Below are 14,636 nucleotides of genomic sequence, written 5' to 3'. Positions count from 1 at the left end.
CCCTCAAATGAAAAATGATGGGGAGAGTAGAGGAACCTGAGCAGAGCACCACAGCTTCTGTGATCTATCTGCAATGGCTTCCTAGTCAGGACAGGTGTGAAAATAAAACATCTAGCTACCTTCAGGAAAAAGAGGAAGCTACCTTCAGGAAAAGCAAGTTTAACTGAGGTGGTGAGAATGAAATAGAGCATTTAGTTTGCTCACAGTGCAGCGAGGGATGAGGGGTTGAGCTGGGTTTGCCCTGGCTGTGCTGCAGTGCCATGTTTCCCAAGCAGGACGTGGAGACGGAAGGACACCAAGGAGCTGCTCAGGAGACAGCTCAGTGATCAGCTGGTGCAGCTGGAATTCCCTGGGCAGTGTGCACACTCTTGCCAGCTGGAGACCCCTCGGCCCTGCCCGCAGCCAGCGGGATGATGGGCTGGATTGACCGGGTGGTCCCCCAGCCCCCGGTGCCCCATGTGACAGAGGAGACCCCTGTGCAGGAGCCGCAGCCAGCTAAGGTGAGCAGGGAGCCAGCTTGGGGGGTGATGGAGACACCATGAGCACGATGAGAGGTGCCTGGTGCCTCTGCATCCATCCCCAGCACTGCAGCATCCCAGGAGGGAGGGGGGCTGGGGTGCATTCCTACTCTGAGCTGCTGGGAAGCAGCAGGAGGATGGGGAGTCCCTGGGGTTTGCAGCCACCTTTGAATGGGGACAGCGTCCCCTGTGCCTCATTCTCTGACACCTCCTGCCCTTTGCCCTGAAGGCACCAACAGGAAAGGCCGGTGGCCCCACAGATGCTGCTGAGCGGGCACACGCTGAGGGTAAGCCCCACACTGGCTCAGGCTGCACATCAGTGTTCCTTTACCCGCCTGTCCCACTCCTGCCTGGCCTCCTGGGGGCTGCCAGAGTGGTGATAGGAGCTTGCCTTATTTTCCCCTGCTGCTATTGAAGAAACGGAAAAGAAAGTGACCTTTGTGGTTTCTGAGGACTCCGGTTCTGTGTTTGACAGGTACGGCTCCTGCACCCTCTCTGCAGCATGATTTGCTTGGGATTTTGCTTTTTGTTGGGGCCTGGATGCCTTGGATGGCATCCCCAGTTTGACTGACACCTTTCCCTGGCAGTGTGGGGAGCAGTGTGCTCTCCTGGCTCTCCCATGGGCTGGAGAAGGTGATTCCCCAGCCAGCCCCAGCCCCAGGGCTGCAGGCTCTCGGGAAGAGCTTCGAAACAAGCGTCGACATTGCTGATGAGGTAGGAGACACATCTGGGAAATGGTTTGGTCTATTTGAACTTCTACCTCTTTTTACCTTTTCTTCTTTTTTCCTTCTTATCACTCTCCCATTGCTAACTGGGAGCACTAAACCTGCCCTGCATGGGTTTCTACCTTCATCCATCCCTGGGGAAAGGGCAGGTTTCCCTCCCCACTCAGTGGGGTGATCCCTCTCTTGGGCTGTCAGGTTTCCAGACAATATTTTTGCCTTTTCAGACAGAGGTCCAGGTCATTGGGGATGAGGACGACGATGGTCTGGGTAAGGAGAGCTGGGAGTTTGTAGTTTGCAGCATCCCGGGGCTCCTGCATGCCACCTCCCGGGCTGGTGCCGCCGGCACTATTGTCCCCTTGCGCTGGCTGATGGGGGCACCTGAAGCTCCCTGCAGTGCAGATTCCCCATGGCCACAGCAGCGCTCTCCTTGCAGAGATAACTCCCTTCGATGCCGAGGAGGATGTCTCCGAGGGCGAGCCGGAGACTGTTCCAGAGGAGTGGTGGGTGCCCAGCGAGGCTTGGGGGGTGCGGGAGGGCAGGAGGGCGCAGGATGAGCTCCCCGAGCGCGGCGCTCTCCCCGCAGGGCAGGAAAACGGGTGCTCAGCTGGCTGTCACAGGGCTTCGAGAGGATTTTGCCGCAGCCAGAGGGGATGAAAAAGCTGGAGGTGAGCGCTGCCTAGCTCGGGAAGAGCGGGGGCTACCGGGCAGAGATGAGAGTGGGGCGAGCTCCCTGCCTTCATCCTCCTGCACACCCCAGCTGGGACCTTGGGGAGGAAAAGCCAAGGAAATTCAGCAGAGCAAACAGAGACCTCTGGGTGCTGTCCCGGTGTTCCTCAACCCTGATGCAGGGAGGACCCTTCATTTGGGACTGACGGGTTGGTGTCGGCACCCTGGTGTCTGGGTTAACTGGTTATCACGGCAGTGGGGCTGAAACCAGAGCGGGTGGTGTGTGGGGCTTAGCGCGTGGGTCCTCTTGCGGGAGGGACATGTCCACCTGGGGTGGCCTGAGGCCGTGCTTTGCCACGTCCATCCGTCCCTCTGTCCCTGTGCAGACAGAGCCGAAGGAGAGGAGCGAAGGCGCGGCGGAAGGTGAGCGACCCGATCCGTCCCCGGTGCCGCTGAGGGCCCGGCTGCGGCTGGGCTGGGCTGGGCTGCCCTCGTCTCCATGGCCAGGATTCCCTCGGTGCCGGGAGGGGTGGGGACGCAGGGCCCGCCATCACGGCACAGTCCCTACACAGCTTCTGTCCCCGAGCTGCCCCTGTCCTTCCCAGCCAGGCTGCCAGGGACGATCCCTCCACAGCTTCTGTCCCCGAGCTGCCCCTGCCCTTCCCAGCCAGGCTGCCAGGGAAGCCCCCGAAGCCTGTCCCTCTGCGGGAGGTGACCCTTCCTGGCTTGCTCCACTTCCCAATAATTTATGACAGCTCCACTGCCAATCCTCCTTCTTTCAAATGAACCTGAGCAGGCACAGAAGGGACTGAAACCCTGGCGAAGCCGAAGCCCAGCGCTCCAGGCACACAGAGCGGCCCAGCAGAGGAGGCAGCAGCAGCCCAGGGCCAGCCGGGGCCGGGGGCCGCGCTGAGCCCTCAGTCCGTGGCTGCGGACGGCCTCAGGTAACCGCGGTGGCACCTTCTGCCGGGCTCTGGTGGCCGGAGGCACGGCTGATGCGGGAGCTAAGGCTCTGGCTGCCAGTTCTAACACGGGTTTCTTGTCTCCAGGATGTTCAGCTGGTTTGTCCAGGGGCTGGAGAAGGTGATGCCACAGCCGGTGACCAGGGAGAAGCAGGACACACAGGTAGGCTGTCTGATGGATAGGGAAAGAGCACGGGAACACCGCATCCCTGATGAGCAGGATGTCCCCTGCCCTGCAGATGCCACTAGATCAGTGTTGGGACCTGCTGTGGTTTGGGCTGTCACCAAGTTCTGTCAAGAGAACAAGTCCCCATGATCTGCTTAGCTGATGAAAGCCAGTGGTTGGCTTCTAAGCAGCAGGAGATCCCATAGCATGTGCTTTCTTTGCTGTTTCCTTGCCTTTCTGTGCAGCACTGGCTGGTGTCCAGGCTCTGGCACCTCATGCAGGTGTGCTCCCAGCTCTAAGGAGAAGCACCAGGAGCTTTACATAGCTCTCCTTTTCTTCCCTGGCCCCCAGGCAAACTCACTGATGTGCTCCTGCTCTGTACCATTGAGTATGGGGATGCTCATGCCCATGGCCAAGCCATCCAACTTGCCACAAAAATGGGGTATTTAGGGTAAAAGGGGGCATTGAGGGTAAAAAATAAGCGTTACTGAAAATGAGCAGTGTTTCATGGTTCCCTTCTCTTGACAGGGAGTGGCCACAGCAACCTCAAGTCCTGTGGAACAAAGTAAGTGATGGCTCCATTTCTTCATGATGGTTTGACTGCCAAGCTTGTTCTTGGCTTGGGTTACTGGGAAGAGGGGTCACTGGCATCTTTTATCCCCTGGTCTGCCCTGGGTGCCAGCTCAGGAGCCCCTGGAATCCCCCAGGGAAGCCATGGCAGGTTGTTGACACTTGAGAAGAGGGAGCTGTTGCTGAGCTGTGGCGTGGACTTGGCAAAACTCAGGCTGAGGGAGTGTCCAAGTGCAGCATCCCACATCCTCAGGTTCTGGGTTTTGAGGTTAGTGCTGATATCAAGGTCTGTCCTGAGCTGTGCTGGAGCCAGAGGGATTTGATCAAAGAATTACAAGGGAATTCAAACCTGCTTCTTACTTTCTCTCCTTTGGTGTTTGCCTGCTGTGACATGTCTAGGAAGGTACCCCAGGAAAACAAAATGCTGGGATTAGATGTCTTAGAATGGAATCTGCATGGTTGTGGGAAAACCTTCAGGGTTCACACTGCTGTGTGCCTGTGGAGGGGGCCAAGCACCAGCTCTGCAGGCACGGGGGCTTGGCTCCCCACTGCAGACACTTTGGGGGATGCTGGACAAAATGCAGAGCCACAGCTGCCTCTGTGGATGGTCTGGGCAGGGTTACACAGCCCTGAGCAAGTGCTGTCCCTTGAAAGGAGTGGCTGTGGGAGCTACTGATGGGAGCAGGGACAGTCGAGGCACATGGAAAATGCACAGCCCCAGGGATATGCTGGGAAGTTGCTCCCACAGGCCAACAGCCCCTTGGCAGAACCTCAGAGAGGGAAGTCCTGGGGGAAGGCATTTCTCCATGTGTACAAACTGGAGGCCTGTGTGCTGCCATGGACCTCGGGAAGAGGCAAAGCCAGGGATGTTCTGCATGTGCTGGGTGAGCCCAGCTGGCTTTGGTGCCTTGAGGCATCTCCAGGTCACTTAACGTGCCCAAGGAAGGGAATGATTGGGTCAAGCAAGAGATCTGCCCTGGCACCAAACTGCCAGCACGCTCATTAATGTTTTCCTTCTCCTTTTGTTTCAGGGGGCAAAGGGGCTTAGCGCCTCTGAAACAAACGGAAAACGAAGACCGTGGCAAACCAGCCCTTCCCACACCCAAATGAGACCAACCTGAGGAGAAAGCACAGCTGGGGAGGCAAAGCAAAGGGGAATCTGCAAATGGTGTCTAGCTCCATCCCAGCTGGGGCAGTGGGGACCCAAGGCTGGCACAGGGACCCAGGGCTGTCCCACTTGGCTCCCTCTTTGCTCTGGGAATTGGAGTTACTGGTTTTGCAGGATGGTGTCTATGAGATGGGAGCTATAATTTACAGGATGGTAGAAAAGCATCACTCAGGACACCTCATTGGCAGAAAGCTTTTTGCTGCAATCTCCCAGCACTCCTGGCCCTCTCACTGCCCCCACAACATCTAAATATTCACCCCAAGACCCCCAGCTGAAATCTCCAGGCTTCTTTGAGTCAACTTCTGCCTCTGAGGTATAATGTTACAAACATACTGAAGCTCTTGTCAGCTCCTCGTTGCTTTTCTTCCATAACTGAGTGTTTCCTCCCAGCAAGTGGAAAGGGCTCTGATTTGCAGCAGCAAATCAGGTGGGTGAGCTTAATCTCTAGGTGAATAGGTTGGAGTTAATGGTTAAACAGATTTGCCCAGGCTCTTCTTCTAAGAGAACTTACCCCAAACTCTCCTTACCCCCAACTATGGTTGCTCCCTCCATGGATGCTCACAGCTCCACGGATGCAGCACTAACTGCAGCAGTGTCACACTGTGACACGAAATAACTCACAGAAACAGGTTAGATGTAAAAGGAAAGAAAAAGAACCTAAAAAAGCAAACTTTATTTTCTGACTCCAATATATATACAATAGTAAAAGTGACAGTGGATTGGAGGGTGAAACTGCCACCTCTCCAACCACACTGGTCAAACCAACAGTCTATCAATTCTCTCCACTCACAAAGAAGAATGCAAAACAATCATTATTTACATGAACACGAGTGAGAAAACTCAGTTGAAATATGTAAATATCAGAAGGCATTGAAACTTGTAGAAGAACTTTAAAACTCTCAAAAGAACAGGGTGACACAGCAGCAGGAATGTCCCAGCAGGGAGGGGATTCCAGGGGCTGTCTCCAGCCCAGAGGCTGCAGGCAGGCATGGCCAGTGCAGGCACACTGGGCTCAGGGGGTGGGAGCCCCTACACCCCACGTTTTAGATACAGACCTTGGGGTGGCAGACTGGTTTGGGTTGTGAGTGACCTCTGTAGATGATCTGGTCCAACTTCCCTGTCCTGGGCAGGGACATTGTCCATTAGACAAGGTTGCTCCAGGCCCCGTCCAACTTGGCCTTGAACACTTCCAGGGATGGGGCAACCACAGTACACTATTCCTTCCTTATGTCCAATATGAATGTCCCCTCTTTCAGTGTAAAACTGTTGCCCCTTGTCCTTACAGACCTTGGTAAAAAGCCTTTTTCCATATTTTGAATAAGCCCCTGGATGTATTGACAGGCCAGGTTAAGATCTCTCACTGTTGCATCTCTTTAGGACCATCCAGGCAACTGGAACAATGAGTTGTGAGCCCAGAGGTCCATCCCCTGTGTTTATAATCAATCTTGCTTGTACCAGGACACAGTTTTAGTATTACCACATTTTCATATAATGTATCCAAAAGCCATGGTGTGCTTTAAAAGCTATTTCCCTGATTGCTGTCCCATGTTTTAGTGAATGGAGATCCAGAGGGAATGGGCTAAAGGCATTGTGGACACCATGGGGTGGGTAAATAAGCTACAGATATGACACTGCATGGGTTTCCTGCCTTTCTGTAGTTCAGTTTGCACGTTTCCTATTAGCTTTGCTGTGGACATTAAGTTTTGCTGTCAGGCAGACCTCAAAATAAACTGGTTTTACAGTGAGCGGATGTGCTTCCTCCTCCTGTTTCCCTGGTGTGAGCCTGATGTGGTAGGATGGGTACCCCTGGGACATGGAGAGGGCTCCTCATGGGTCAGACTCCTCACTCTGCAGCTGGCCTACAGCCCCCAGTAACCTGCCATGGGTTTTGCCCCAGTGATGCTGGGAAGTGCTGTGGGATGTTCCTTGCCTGGGAGAGTGCTCAGAGTGGACAGGACATGGTCCTCGAGTGCTGTGATGTGGGCTCTCGGTTGGGTCTTGCAGACCCAGGGCCCTTGGGCTGTGCTAGGACAGAAATTCATTGGGGGGTCACAAGGGGAAAGGCTTTGGGCTCTTCCAGATTGCAAGGAGGGACAAAACATGGCCTGGAGATGGGCCAGGTCACTGCTGGTGGAGGAGGCTACATGTGCTGGGAAGCCAGCACTCATCTGTGAGCAGAGGATTATAGCTTTCATGGAATCACAGCATGGTTTGGGTTGGCAGGCCCCTTAAAGCTAAACCAGTTCCAACTTCCCTGCTATGGGCAGGGACATTTTCTACTAGACCAGGTTGCTCAAGGCCTTCATGGGGTTTTGGCTGTGCTTGGCAGAAAATGGTGAATTTTCTTCTTCCTTCTGGCACCTGGGCAGCACAGCTCAGGGGCAGCAGGGCTGCCCAGCTCTGTGCAGGCTGAGAGCTGCTTTAGCACTGCCCCATTGAGCACAGCAAACCTGGCACCTGCCCTGGCCCCTGCAGAACGTGCTACTGTCACTCCATCACCTCCCTTTCCCTGTGGTATTTACATTCTCTGAACAGAGAGAGACATGATTCTCTCTCCCAGGATTTTTCCTGGGAAGTTGTGAGGCACAGTGAGAAAGCTCAGAGAAAGAAGAAAACAATTCTTCCCTCTATTGGCTGCTCCTGTTGTTTGGCACATGTGGAATGTGTTATGGAGATTGTTTACCAAGGAGTGATTTGTTAATGGTTGTTTGGATTGATTGGCCAATTGGGTCAGAGCTGTGTTGTGACTGTCTGGAGACAGTCTGGAGACAGTCACAGGTTTTTCTTGAGTATCTTTTTAGTATGATATAGTTCTAGTATAGTATTCATGTAATATAATTTAACTTAATAAAAGCAATTTATTCAGCCTTCTGCAACGTGAAATCAGAGCGTGTTATTCCCCGCGCAGGGGGTTGCACTACTTTGGTATTTCCCCATTCCTGTTTCAGTTCATGTAGTCCCTGGGGAACAGGAGGAAACCCATCTCATCCTGCAAGAGATCGATGAGGGCCAAATTAATGAAGAGATGACGGCCTGGGCTCACAAGGCTGAGCTGCAGGCAGATGCTCATTCCCTTCCCACCATACAGGAGGAACCTCAGGAAGAAGAAAGCAGGTAGGGGAAGGCAGGTGCTGTTGATGGGCAGGTCTGTGTGTTCTCCAGTCACCAGTGTGGTGGCCATGGGAGGGGACAAGCCTGTCCCTGGGCATCCATCCTTGCAACTGCTGGTGCTGGAGCTGGCGGCCAAGGTGCCTGTTTCCAAAAACGGGGGCATCCCTAGTAGGATCCAAAAGGTGCTTGATCAAATGTTTTTTTCTTCTGGTGCCTCAGTTTTGGTTAGGGCAGGCAGTGGCAGAGCCATGGGAGCAATGCTCACAGTGCCCTGCAAAGGACAGGTGAGGGAGGCTCTGCTTAGGCTCCAGGGAGTAGGATTTGGCCCCAAGGCAAGAGGCCTTGGACCTTGCTCCCAGTAGTTGTGCATGCAGCTGGAATGACATTCAGAAATGGAAGTTGTCTCTGTGTAATTCACCCTTGCTTCTGCCAAAAGAAACCCCTGCTGGGTCTTCCAAGGGCTGGGCAGTGTGTTCAGAGCCAGGAGTGAGCAGTGCTGCAGCAGGGGGATGAGCGGGGTCTGTGCATGCTCACAGAGGGTTTCTGAGCCCCCCAAAATGCTCCCTGAGCCCAGCACAGCTGGGTGAGCACAGCAGTGCCCCCCTCCCACACGGGCAGTGCTCAGTTTTGCTCAGTACGAGGGGTGCCCTGAGCCACGCTGGCTCAGCAGAGCTCGGCCAGAAAACACGGGACACGCAGAGCTCCTGGTGTGAGCCTCGCACGCACCTCGGGGCTTTTAACTCATGAGTTTCTCCTTTCCAGACTGTGTTTGTGCTCCCCAAACACTACCGAGGAGGAGGAGGAAAAGGAGGAGGAGGAGGAAGAAAGGAAGGAGAAGGAAGAGGAAGAGGAAGAGGAAGAGGAAGAGGAAGAGGAAGAGGAAGAGGAAGAGGAAGAGGAAGAGGAAAGGAAGAAAGAGGAGGAGGAGGAGAGAATAAAAGAGGAAGAGGAGATGAAGCAAGAGGAGGAGGACAGGAAAGAGGATGAAGAAGAGAGGAAGAAAAAGGAAGAGGACAGGAAAAAGGAGGAGGAGGAGGACAAGCAAAATGAGGAAGAGGAGAGGAAGATAGAGGAGGAGAACAGGAAAAAGGAGGAAGAGGAGAGAAAGATAGAGGAGGAGAACAGGAAAAAAGAGGAAGAGGAGAGGAAGATAGAGGAGGAGAAGGACAGTACGAAAGAGGAAGAGGGCAGGAAGAAAGAGGAGAAGGAGAGGAAAAAAGAGGAAGAGGAGAGGAAGATAGAGGAGGACAGGAAGAAAGAGGAAGAGGAGAGGAAGGAGGAGATGAAGAAGAAAGAGGAGAAGAGGAAGAAAGAGAAGGAGAGGAAAAAAGACAAGGAGAAGAAGAAAGAGCAAAAGAGGAAAGAGGAAGATAAGAAAGAGGAGGAACAGGAGGAGAGTGCAGAGTGAGTGGCTCCCGTTGCCTTTAGGGCTTTGTTGGAATCGAGCGTGATTGCAGCCTTTGTTTCAAGTGCGTTCTGGAGAGGCTGAAACACCCACGGCAGAGCCGAGCTCCCAGCCTGGCAGGCGGCTGGGCAGGGATGGGTGTGCGGGGCAGGGATGGATGTGCGGGGCAGGGATGGCATGCCAGAGGGATGGCGTGCGGGAGGGATGCTTTGGCAAACCGGCTCACCCCAGGGCTCGCTGCTGACGCGGCACCTGGTGACAGGAGCGTCTCCTGGTGACACGGGCTCCGTCTCCATCGCGGCCGCCCGTAGCAACCGCAGCCCCTCTTGCGCCTTCATGGGAGGCGGGAGCACCCAGCTCCGGGAGATGGGCCCTGCTACTTCAACCGTATCCATTAATTCAGGGCACTCGGGATCATTCTGAGTGCTACAGAGCTGAATGTAAAGACAGGATTATGTGTTGTGTCTGCAAATGCTGCTTCATACAAGTAGGTACAATTTTACATTTTTTCCTGTTGTAGAAAATAGCCGAGTTCTTGTGAAAGGTGGTGACTTTGGTCTAGATGGTATTGGGAGACATCTCTCTGCTCAGATTAGTAATTTGCTCTGATTTCACATGAGATGAACATTTAGGGATTTATTACCTAGTACTACAATAATGTGTTAATTCCTCTAAAATAGCTAGATTTTCAGGAAGAAGCTGAAAACACACGATTACTCAGTGTCAAACCCATATGTTTGTATTTCATCAAAATCTGTTCCTGGAGCTTCACTATAGAAACTTGAGCTTCAGTTGTGGGGTGAATGAGATGCCACTCCATCCTTCAATGTGTTTGTTTATTGGGAAAAGAGAGAGAGACCAACAGGTTTTCTAGTTTAGGATGGAAAGATTTGTGATCACATTTGAAGAGAGCATAATTTTAAATATTAAGGGAGGAAATCATTAAAAATAACAAAACAAGAGAGCATTTAGCTCTCTTAAAATTCTTCTCATTATCCCAAATCCCTGCTTTGCATTTCTTGCCAGGAAAGAGTAAATCAAGAGGTAAATGCACAGAGCAACATTTGAGGCACTTTTATTTCAGTTATGTAGTTATATTAAAGCAATAAAATCAATCTTGGGAGCCCCTTTGTCAGAATGCTGGAGCTGAGGCCTGTGCTTGCTCTGGAAGGAAAATGAGAATTATGTGTCCTGGTGGCGTCTTGCACAGGCAAACGTGGGATTTGAATAGTGCTTGTGGGAAAGCCTTGCCTGGGAATTAGGTTTTGGCTTTTTATTTGGCCCATTTTAATTATATGAGAAATTATGCACAGGAGGAGAAACATTCTGCCTGGATCTTTCTGCCTCTGCAGTTTTTTGTTATACCCATGCAATGCCCTGATTTATTTATGCACCTGGTCTCACCTGGTCTCCCAGGCAGTATTTTTTCTCTCCCTTCCAGACCCCTGCTGCAGCCTCCTTGTCTCCCTGCTGATGAGGGTGTGGATGAAGCCTGCCTTGCCCAGGAGGCCCTCGGGGTTGAGCAGCTGGAGGAAGTTGAGATAAGTAATCTGGAAGGTGCCCTTGTGCAGGTACGGCACCGCTCCCTGCAATGAGCTCTTGCTCCTGCAAGTGCTGGGGCTCAGAGCTTCTCCGAGGGGATGCAGTGCCCTGGGAGGAGCAGGCTGGGCTGGGCACAGGACATGTTGCCCACCAGGGTGTCCCCACCCCTGAAGCTGGGACAGCAGAAGTAGCTGTGGCTGGAGGGAAGGCTCCTTTCACCCTACAGGGTGGGCGCTGAACAACAAGCTGAGAGTCTGGCGAGTAGGAGGGATATGGGGCATCCAGTCAAGCTGCAAAGTCTGCTCTTTTACTGACAGAATGGGCCTTTTCTCCTTAAAATGGATTTTTTTTTTTTTTTCATTTTGAAGGTGGAAGAGGAGACAGCTGAAGCTGCTGATGCTGAAGGTACAACCTGTAGCAGAATGATGCCAAACTGGGGTGAAGAGAAGCAGGGCATGCAGTGCCTGGTGGGGAGAGAATCGAGCTTCTCCTTTCCTGCTGTCAGGGAGTAGGGAGCTGACTCCTTTGCAGCGTGGGCCTGCAGGGGCAGTCAGGGTTGTTCACTGGGGTAAATCATCCTGTGGGCACAGCACAATGCCAATGTTGGCATTGTCTGGAGCTAACTCGGAATGTACAATGCTGAGTCCTGTTGATTAAGCAATCCCTGATGTGAAATAAGAGTTTCTCCTTCAGCAGGGATAAAAAGCATTTTCTCTACCACTTTTCTCCCTTTGGGAAATAACCAGTGGCATAAAACACATTTTAATGTAACATTTTAGGAAACAGTGGTTGGTAATGAAAATCAGGTGGTGAGCTCCCACTCAAAGGCACATCCTGGCAGAACTCCACTGACATCAGGAAGTTGCACAGGGAATGGCTTGCCCTCACCCCTGAGGGTTCATGCAGCCCTTGCAGAGGGGCAATGATGCTATAAAATGCTGATTTGTCAGGAACTGTAGTGATAGGACAAGGAGTAATGGGTACAAATTGAAGGAGGGGGAATTTGGGTTAGATTATTAGGAAGAAATTTTCACAGTGAGGGTGGTGAGATACTGGAACATGTTGCCCAGGGAGGTTGTGGATGCCCCAGCCCTGGCAGTACTCATGCCAGGCTGGATAAGGCTTTGAGCAGCCTGGAGTAGCAGGAGATGTCCGTGCCCATGGGACATGCCCTTTGAGGTCCCTTGCAGCCCTTAACCTTCCACAGTTCCATGACAAACACGTGCTAGGACGCCCACCGCTGCCACCAAGCGCTGTGAGCAGCAGGCAGCCCCAAACCCCGGCCGGCCCCGCATTCCTGCCGTGACACAGCCCTCCCTTCTCAAACCACTCTGTGTTCTGTTGCAGCTTCAGATGCCTTGTCCTTTGCTTGAAGCACCTAGCAGGCTGCTAGCAGCATGGCCGGGCGGGCCCGGGACGTCGAGCTGCACCGGCTGGTGCAGGACAAGCCGCGGGCTGGCAGGGACCCGTCCCCTGCTGGCCACGGGGCTCTGGAGCAGCTCCCCAATGTCCCCAGCTGCCGAGCCCCCGCTGCCGCCCGCACCCCCGTCCCTGGCGCCAGCGAGCCAAAGGCTGGAGTTGTCAACCCCAATTTTTGCACTGAGGAGCAATTCCCTCTAGGTATTAGAGATGTTGGCTTTGATGGCGGCCTTGTGTAGCTAGAGGGGGATTCCTGGAGTAGTTGCTTTTTTTGTTGCTTTCTGGGGAGGGGAAGAATTAAAAAAAAAAAAAATAAAAGCACACTTCATGTTGCAGCACAGAGGCTGGGGAACAAAATCCACGTGTTTGTCTGCTTCTGCCTCATCACTATGTGCCTTTTTAGCTAAGCCTAGAGAGTGTTTGCAAATGCTGTGTGTTTAGAGCTGCTCAGAAAAGCTCTCCTGAAGGACCTGCAGGCAGAGGGTGCAATATCACCACACACAGTTTTCTCTCCAGCATTTGTGCAACCTGCTCATGCTAAGAGGAGAGGAAGGTGGAGGTTTGCTGTTCATGGCTTTCTGCCTTTTCTGCAGCTTTGCTTTGCTTTGTTTTTCACCAGCAAGCTGAATTCTGCTGCTTTTCCTTACATGCAACAGGATTTTAACTTTGCCACCCAAACAGGCCTTTTCTCAGGCATTTAGTCAAGCCACACACTGATCCACTAGCTTCACATCAGTGTGAAGCAGGAGGAGGTGCATGGGGTCTTTCAGATGTGTGAAAACCTCCCACAGAAGAAATCCTGCAGGAATTCATTTTATTTTGTTAAATAGCTAAGAAAGATATCATACTTCACAGCCAAGCAACTGTGGGGTCTGGCCAAGGTAGCCCCCAGTGCAATTTCTCCATTGAACAACCAGTATCTTTCTTTACCCACTATGAACATCCAACCTTCCTGCTTCTCACCTTGCCTGTGGCAGGAAGCAGTTTTATTACCTCTGCAGAAGAAAGAAGCCATAAATGCTTATTTAAATAGTGCCTTATTCTGCGTGAAAAGCAAACATTGTGTGGTTCAGAGCTGAGACAATCCATATGTTTACATTCAGAAGAACCAGAAGAATCTCTACACCCTGGGAGGCAGGTTTGCTCCTGGAAATCCTGGGTTCCTGCATAGCACCTGCAGCTGGGAATCCTAATCTCCATTGTTTTCCAAACCACAGGAACCCAACACTCAGGTGGAGTAGCTGCAGTCGCTGCAAGCTGGGCAAGCAGAAGGGCAGCAGATGGCAGTTCTTAGAGTGTTAAAAACTGGGGAGAAAGGAAAAAAAAAAAAAAAAAGATAAATAAGTGCTCCAAATGCTTAGGAGAAAGGAGAGCCAGGCAAGAAGGGAACGGAGGGAGAAGGAGAGTCCTTCCCACACGCTGCAGGGCCTGGGGGCAGCTCTGGGGCAGCAGCTGGCTGTGGGGAGCCCCCCTCACCTGCCATTATTGTCCTTCCCCGCGGAGCAGGTGATGCCCCCACCGTGGAGATGGAGGATGTGGAGAGCCCAGGCCGTGCTGTGGAGCTCCACGGCCGCCATGGAGCGCTGCCGGCTCCCGAGCTGCTGGCGGTGCCCGGCGCAGCATCCCCCAGGTACGGCTCCGCCAGGCGCGGCCCCCGCTCCCCCCGAGCTCCCCCCGGGCTGCCAGCACAGCAGCGTTTGCACAGCCACGTGGAGATGCTCATTCCCAGCAGATCTGGACACTGGTGCAGCGGGTGTCACCCCAGTGCACAGCGGAGGACATGGCCAAAGCCTTCCTTGCCTCTTGTTTGCGTTTTTTAAATTACATTTTGTTTAAAGCTTTTGTGGCCAGGGACAGCCCTGTCTGTGTGTCCTCCTGGAGATGGGATTGATCCCCAGGCCATGGTCAAATCCCATTTGTCTGTTGTCCACCTGTTTCTGTTCCCAAATTCAGAGCACAGAGGGACTATGTGCTGGATATGAGCCTGCATCTTAAAAATAATCAATTTTCTTCTTGTATCTTTGCTACAAGGGTTTGCAGCACGTCCCCCTGGGTTTGAGCTTGCAGAGGAGGGGTGGAAGCCCCATCCTGCAAAATTTTCAAGGCCAGATTGGATGGGGCTTGGAGCTACCTGGCCCTGCCCATGGCAGGGAGCTGGACTAAATGGTCTTTTAAGGTCCCTTCCAACCCAGATCATTCAGTGATTCTATGCTTAGAGAGAGCGAGGATTAAAACTGAGCTTTAAAATTTAGGCTGGAGGAAGCTGATGGATTTTTTTCTGTTGTGGCACTAGGTTTTTTTGAGGGTCAGTCTTGCACAGAATTCAAAATAAAAGCTAAAGTGGGAATTTTTTCTGTGCTGAAAACCAGGTGCTGTAGTCATTC

The 14,636-nt window shown here is 52.8% G+C and overlaps 1 protein-coding gene across 1 annotated transcript in view; it reads left to right on the top strand.

The window, feature by feature from the left end:
* The window catches only part of CNGB1 (cyclic nucleotide gated channel subunit beta 1), a 28,465-nt gene continuing 13,829 nt past the window's right edge, over positions 1–14,636 (top strand). The window contains exons 1-18 of the mRNA XM_053987185.1: positions 1–524; positions 902–993; positions 1,106–1,232; positions 1,468–1,510; positions 1,677–1,743; positions 1,827–1,908; positions 2,296–2,332; positions 2,706–2,853; positions 2,959–3,034; positions 3,566–3,602; positions 7,724–7,889; positions 8,649–9,252; positions 9,523–9,647; positions 9,695–9,778; positions 10,733–10,862; positions 11,202–11,300; positions 12,216–12,453; positions 13,759–13,882. Of these exons, the coding sequence (XP_053843160.1) occupies positions 411–524; positions 902–993; positions 1,106–1,232; positions 1,468–1,510; positions 1,677–1,743; positions 1,827–1,908; positions 2,296–2,332; positions 2,706–2,853; positions 2,959–3,034; positions 3,566–3,602; positions 7,724–7,889; positions 8,649–9,252; positions 9,523–9,647; positions 9,695–9,778; positions 10,733–10,862; positions 11,202–11,300; positions 12,216–12,453; positions 13,759–13,882 (2,393 nt within the window). The 5' untranslated portion in view covers positions 1–410. The remainder of the gene's footprint in view (positions 525–901; positions 994–1,105; positions 1,233–1,467; positions 1,511–1,676; positions 1,744–1,826; positions 1,909–2,295; positions 2,333–2,705; positions 2,854–2,958; positions 3,035–3,565; positions 3,603–7,723; positions 7,890–8,648; positions 9,253–9,522; positions 9,648–9,694; positions 9,779–10,732; positions 10,863–11,201; positions 11,301–12,215; positions 12,454–13,758; positions 13,883–14,636) is intronic.

Source organism: Vidua macroura, chromosome 11 (genome assembly GCF_024509145.1).
Source record: "Vidua macroura isolate BioBank_ID:100142 chromosome 11, ASM2450914v1, whole genome shotgun sequence".
Taxonomy (NCBI): Eukaryota; Metazoa; Chordata; class Aves; order Passeriformes; family Viduidae; genus Vidua; species Vidua macroura.
This window is presented reverse-complemented; position numbering and strand designations above follow the sequence as displayed.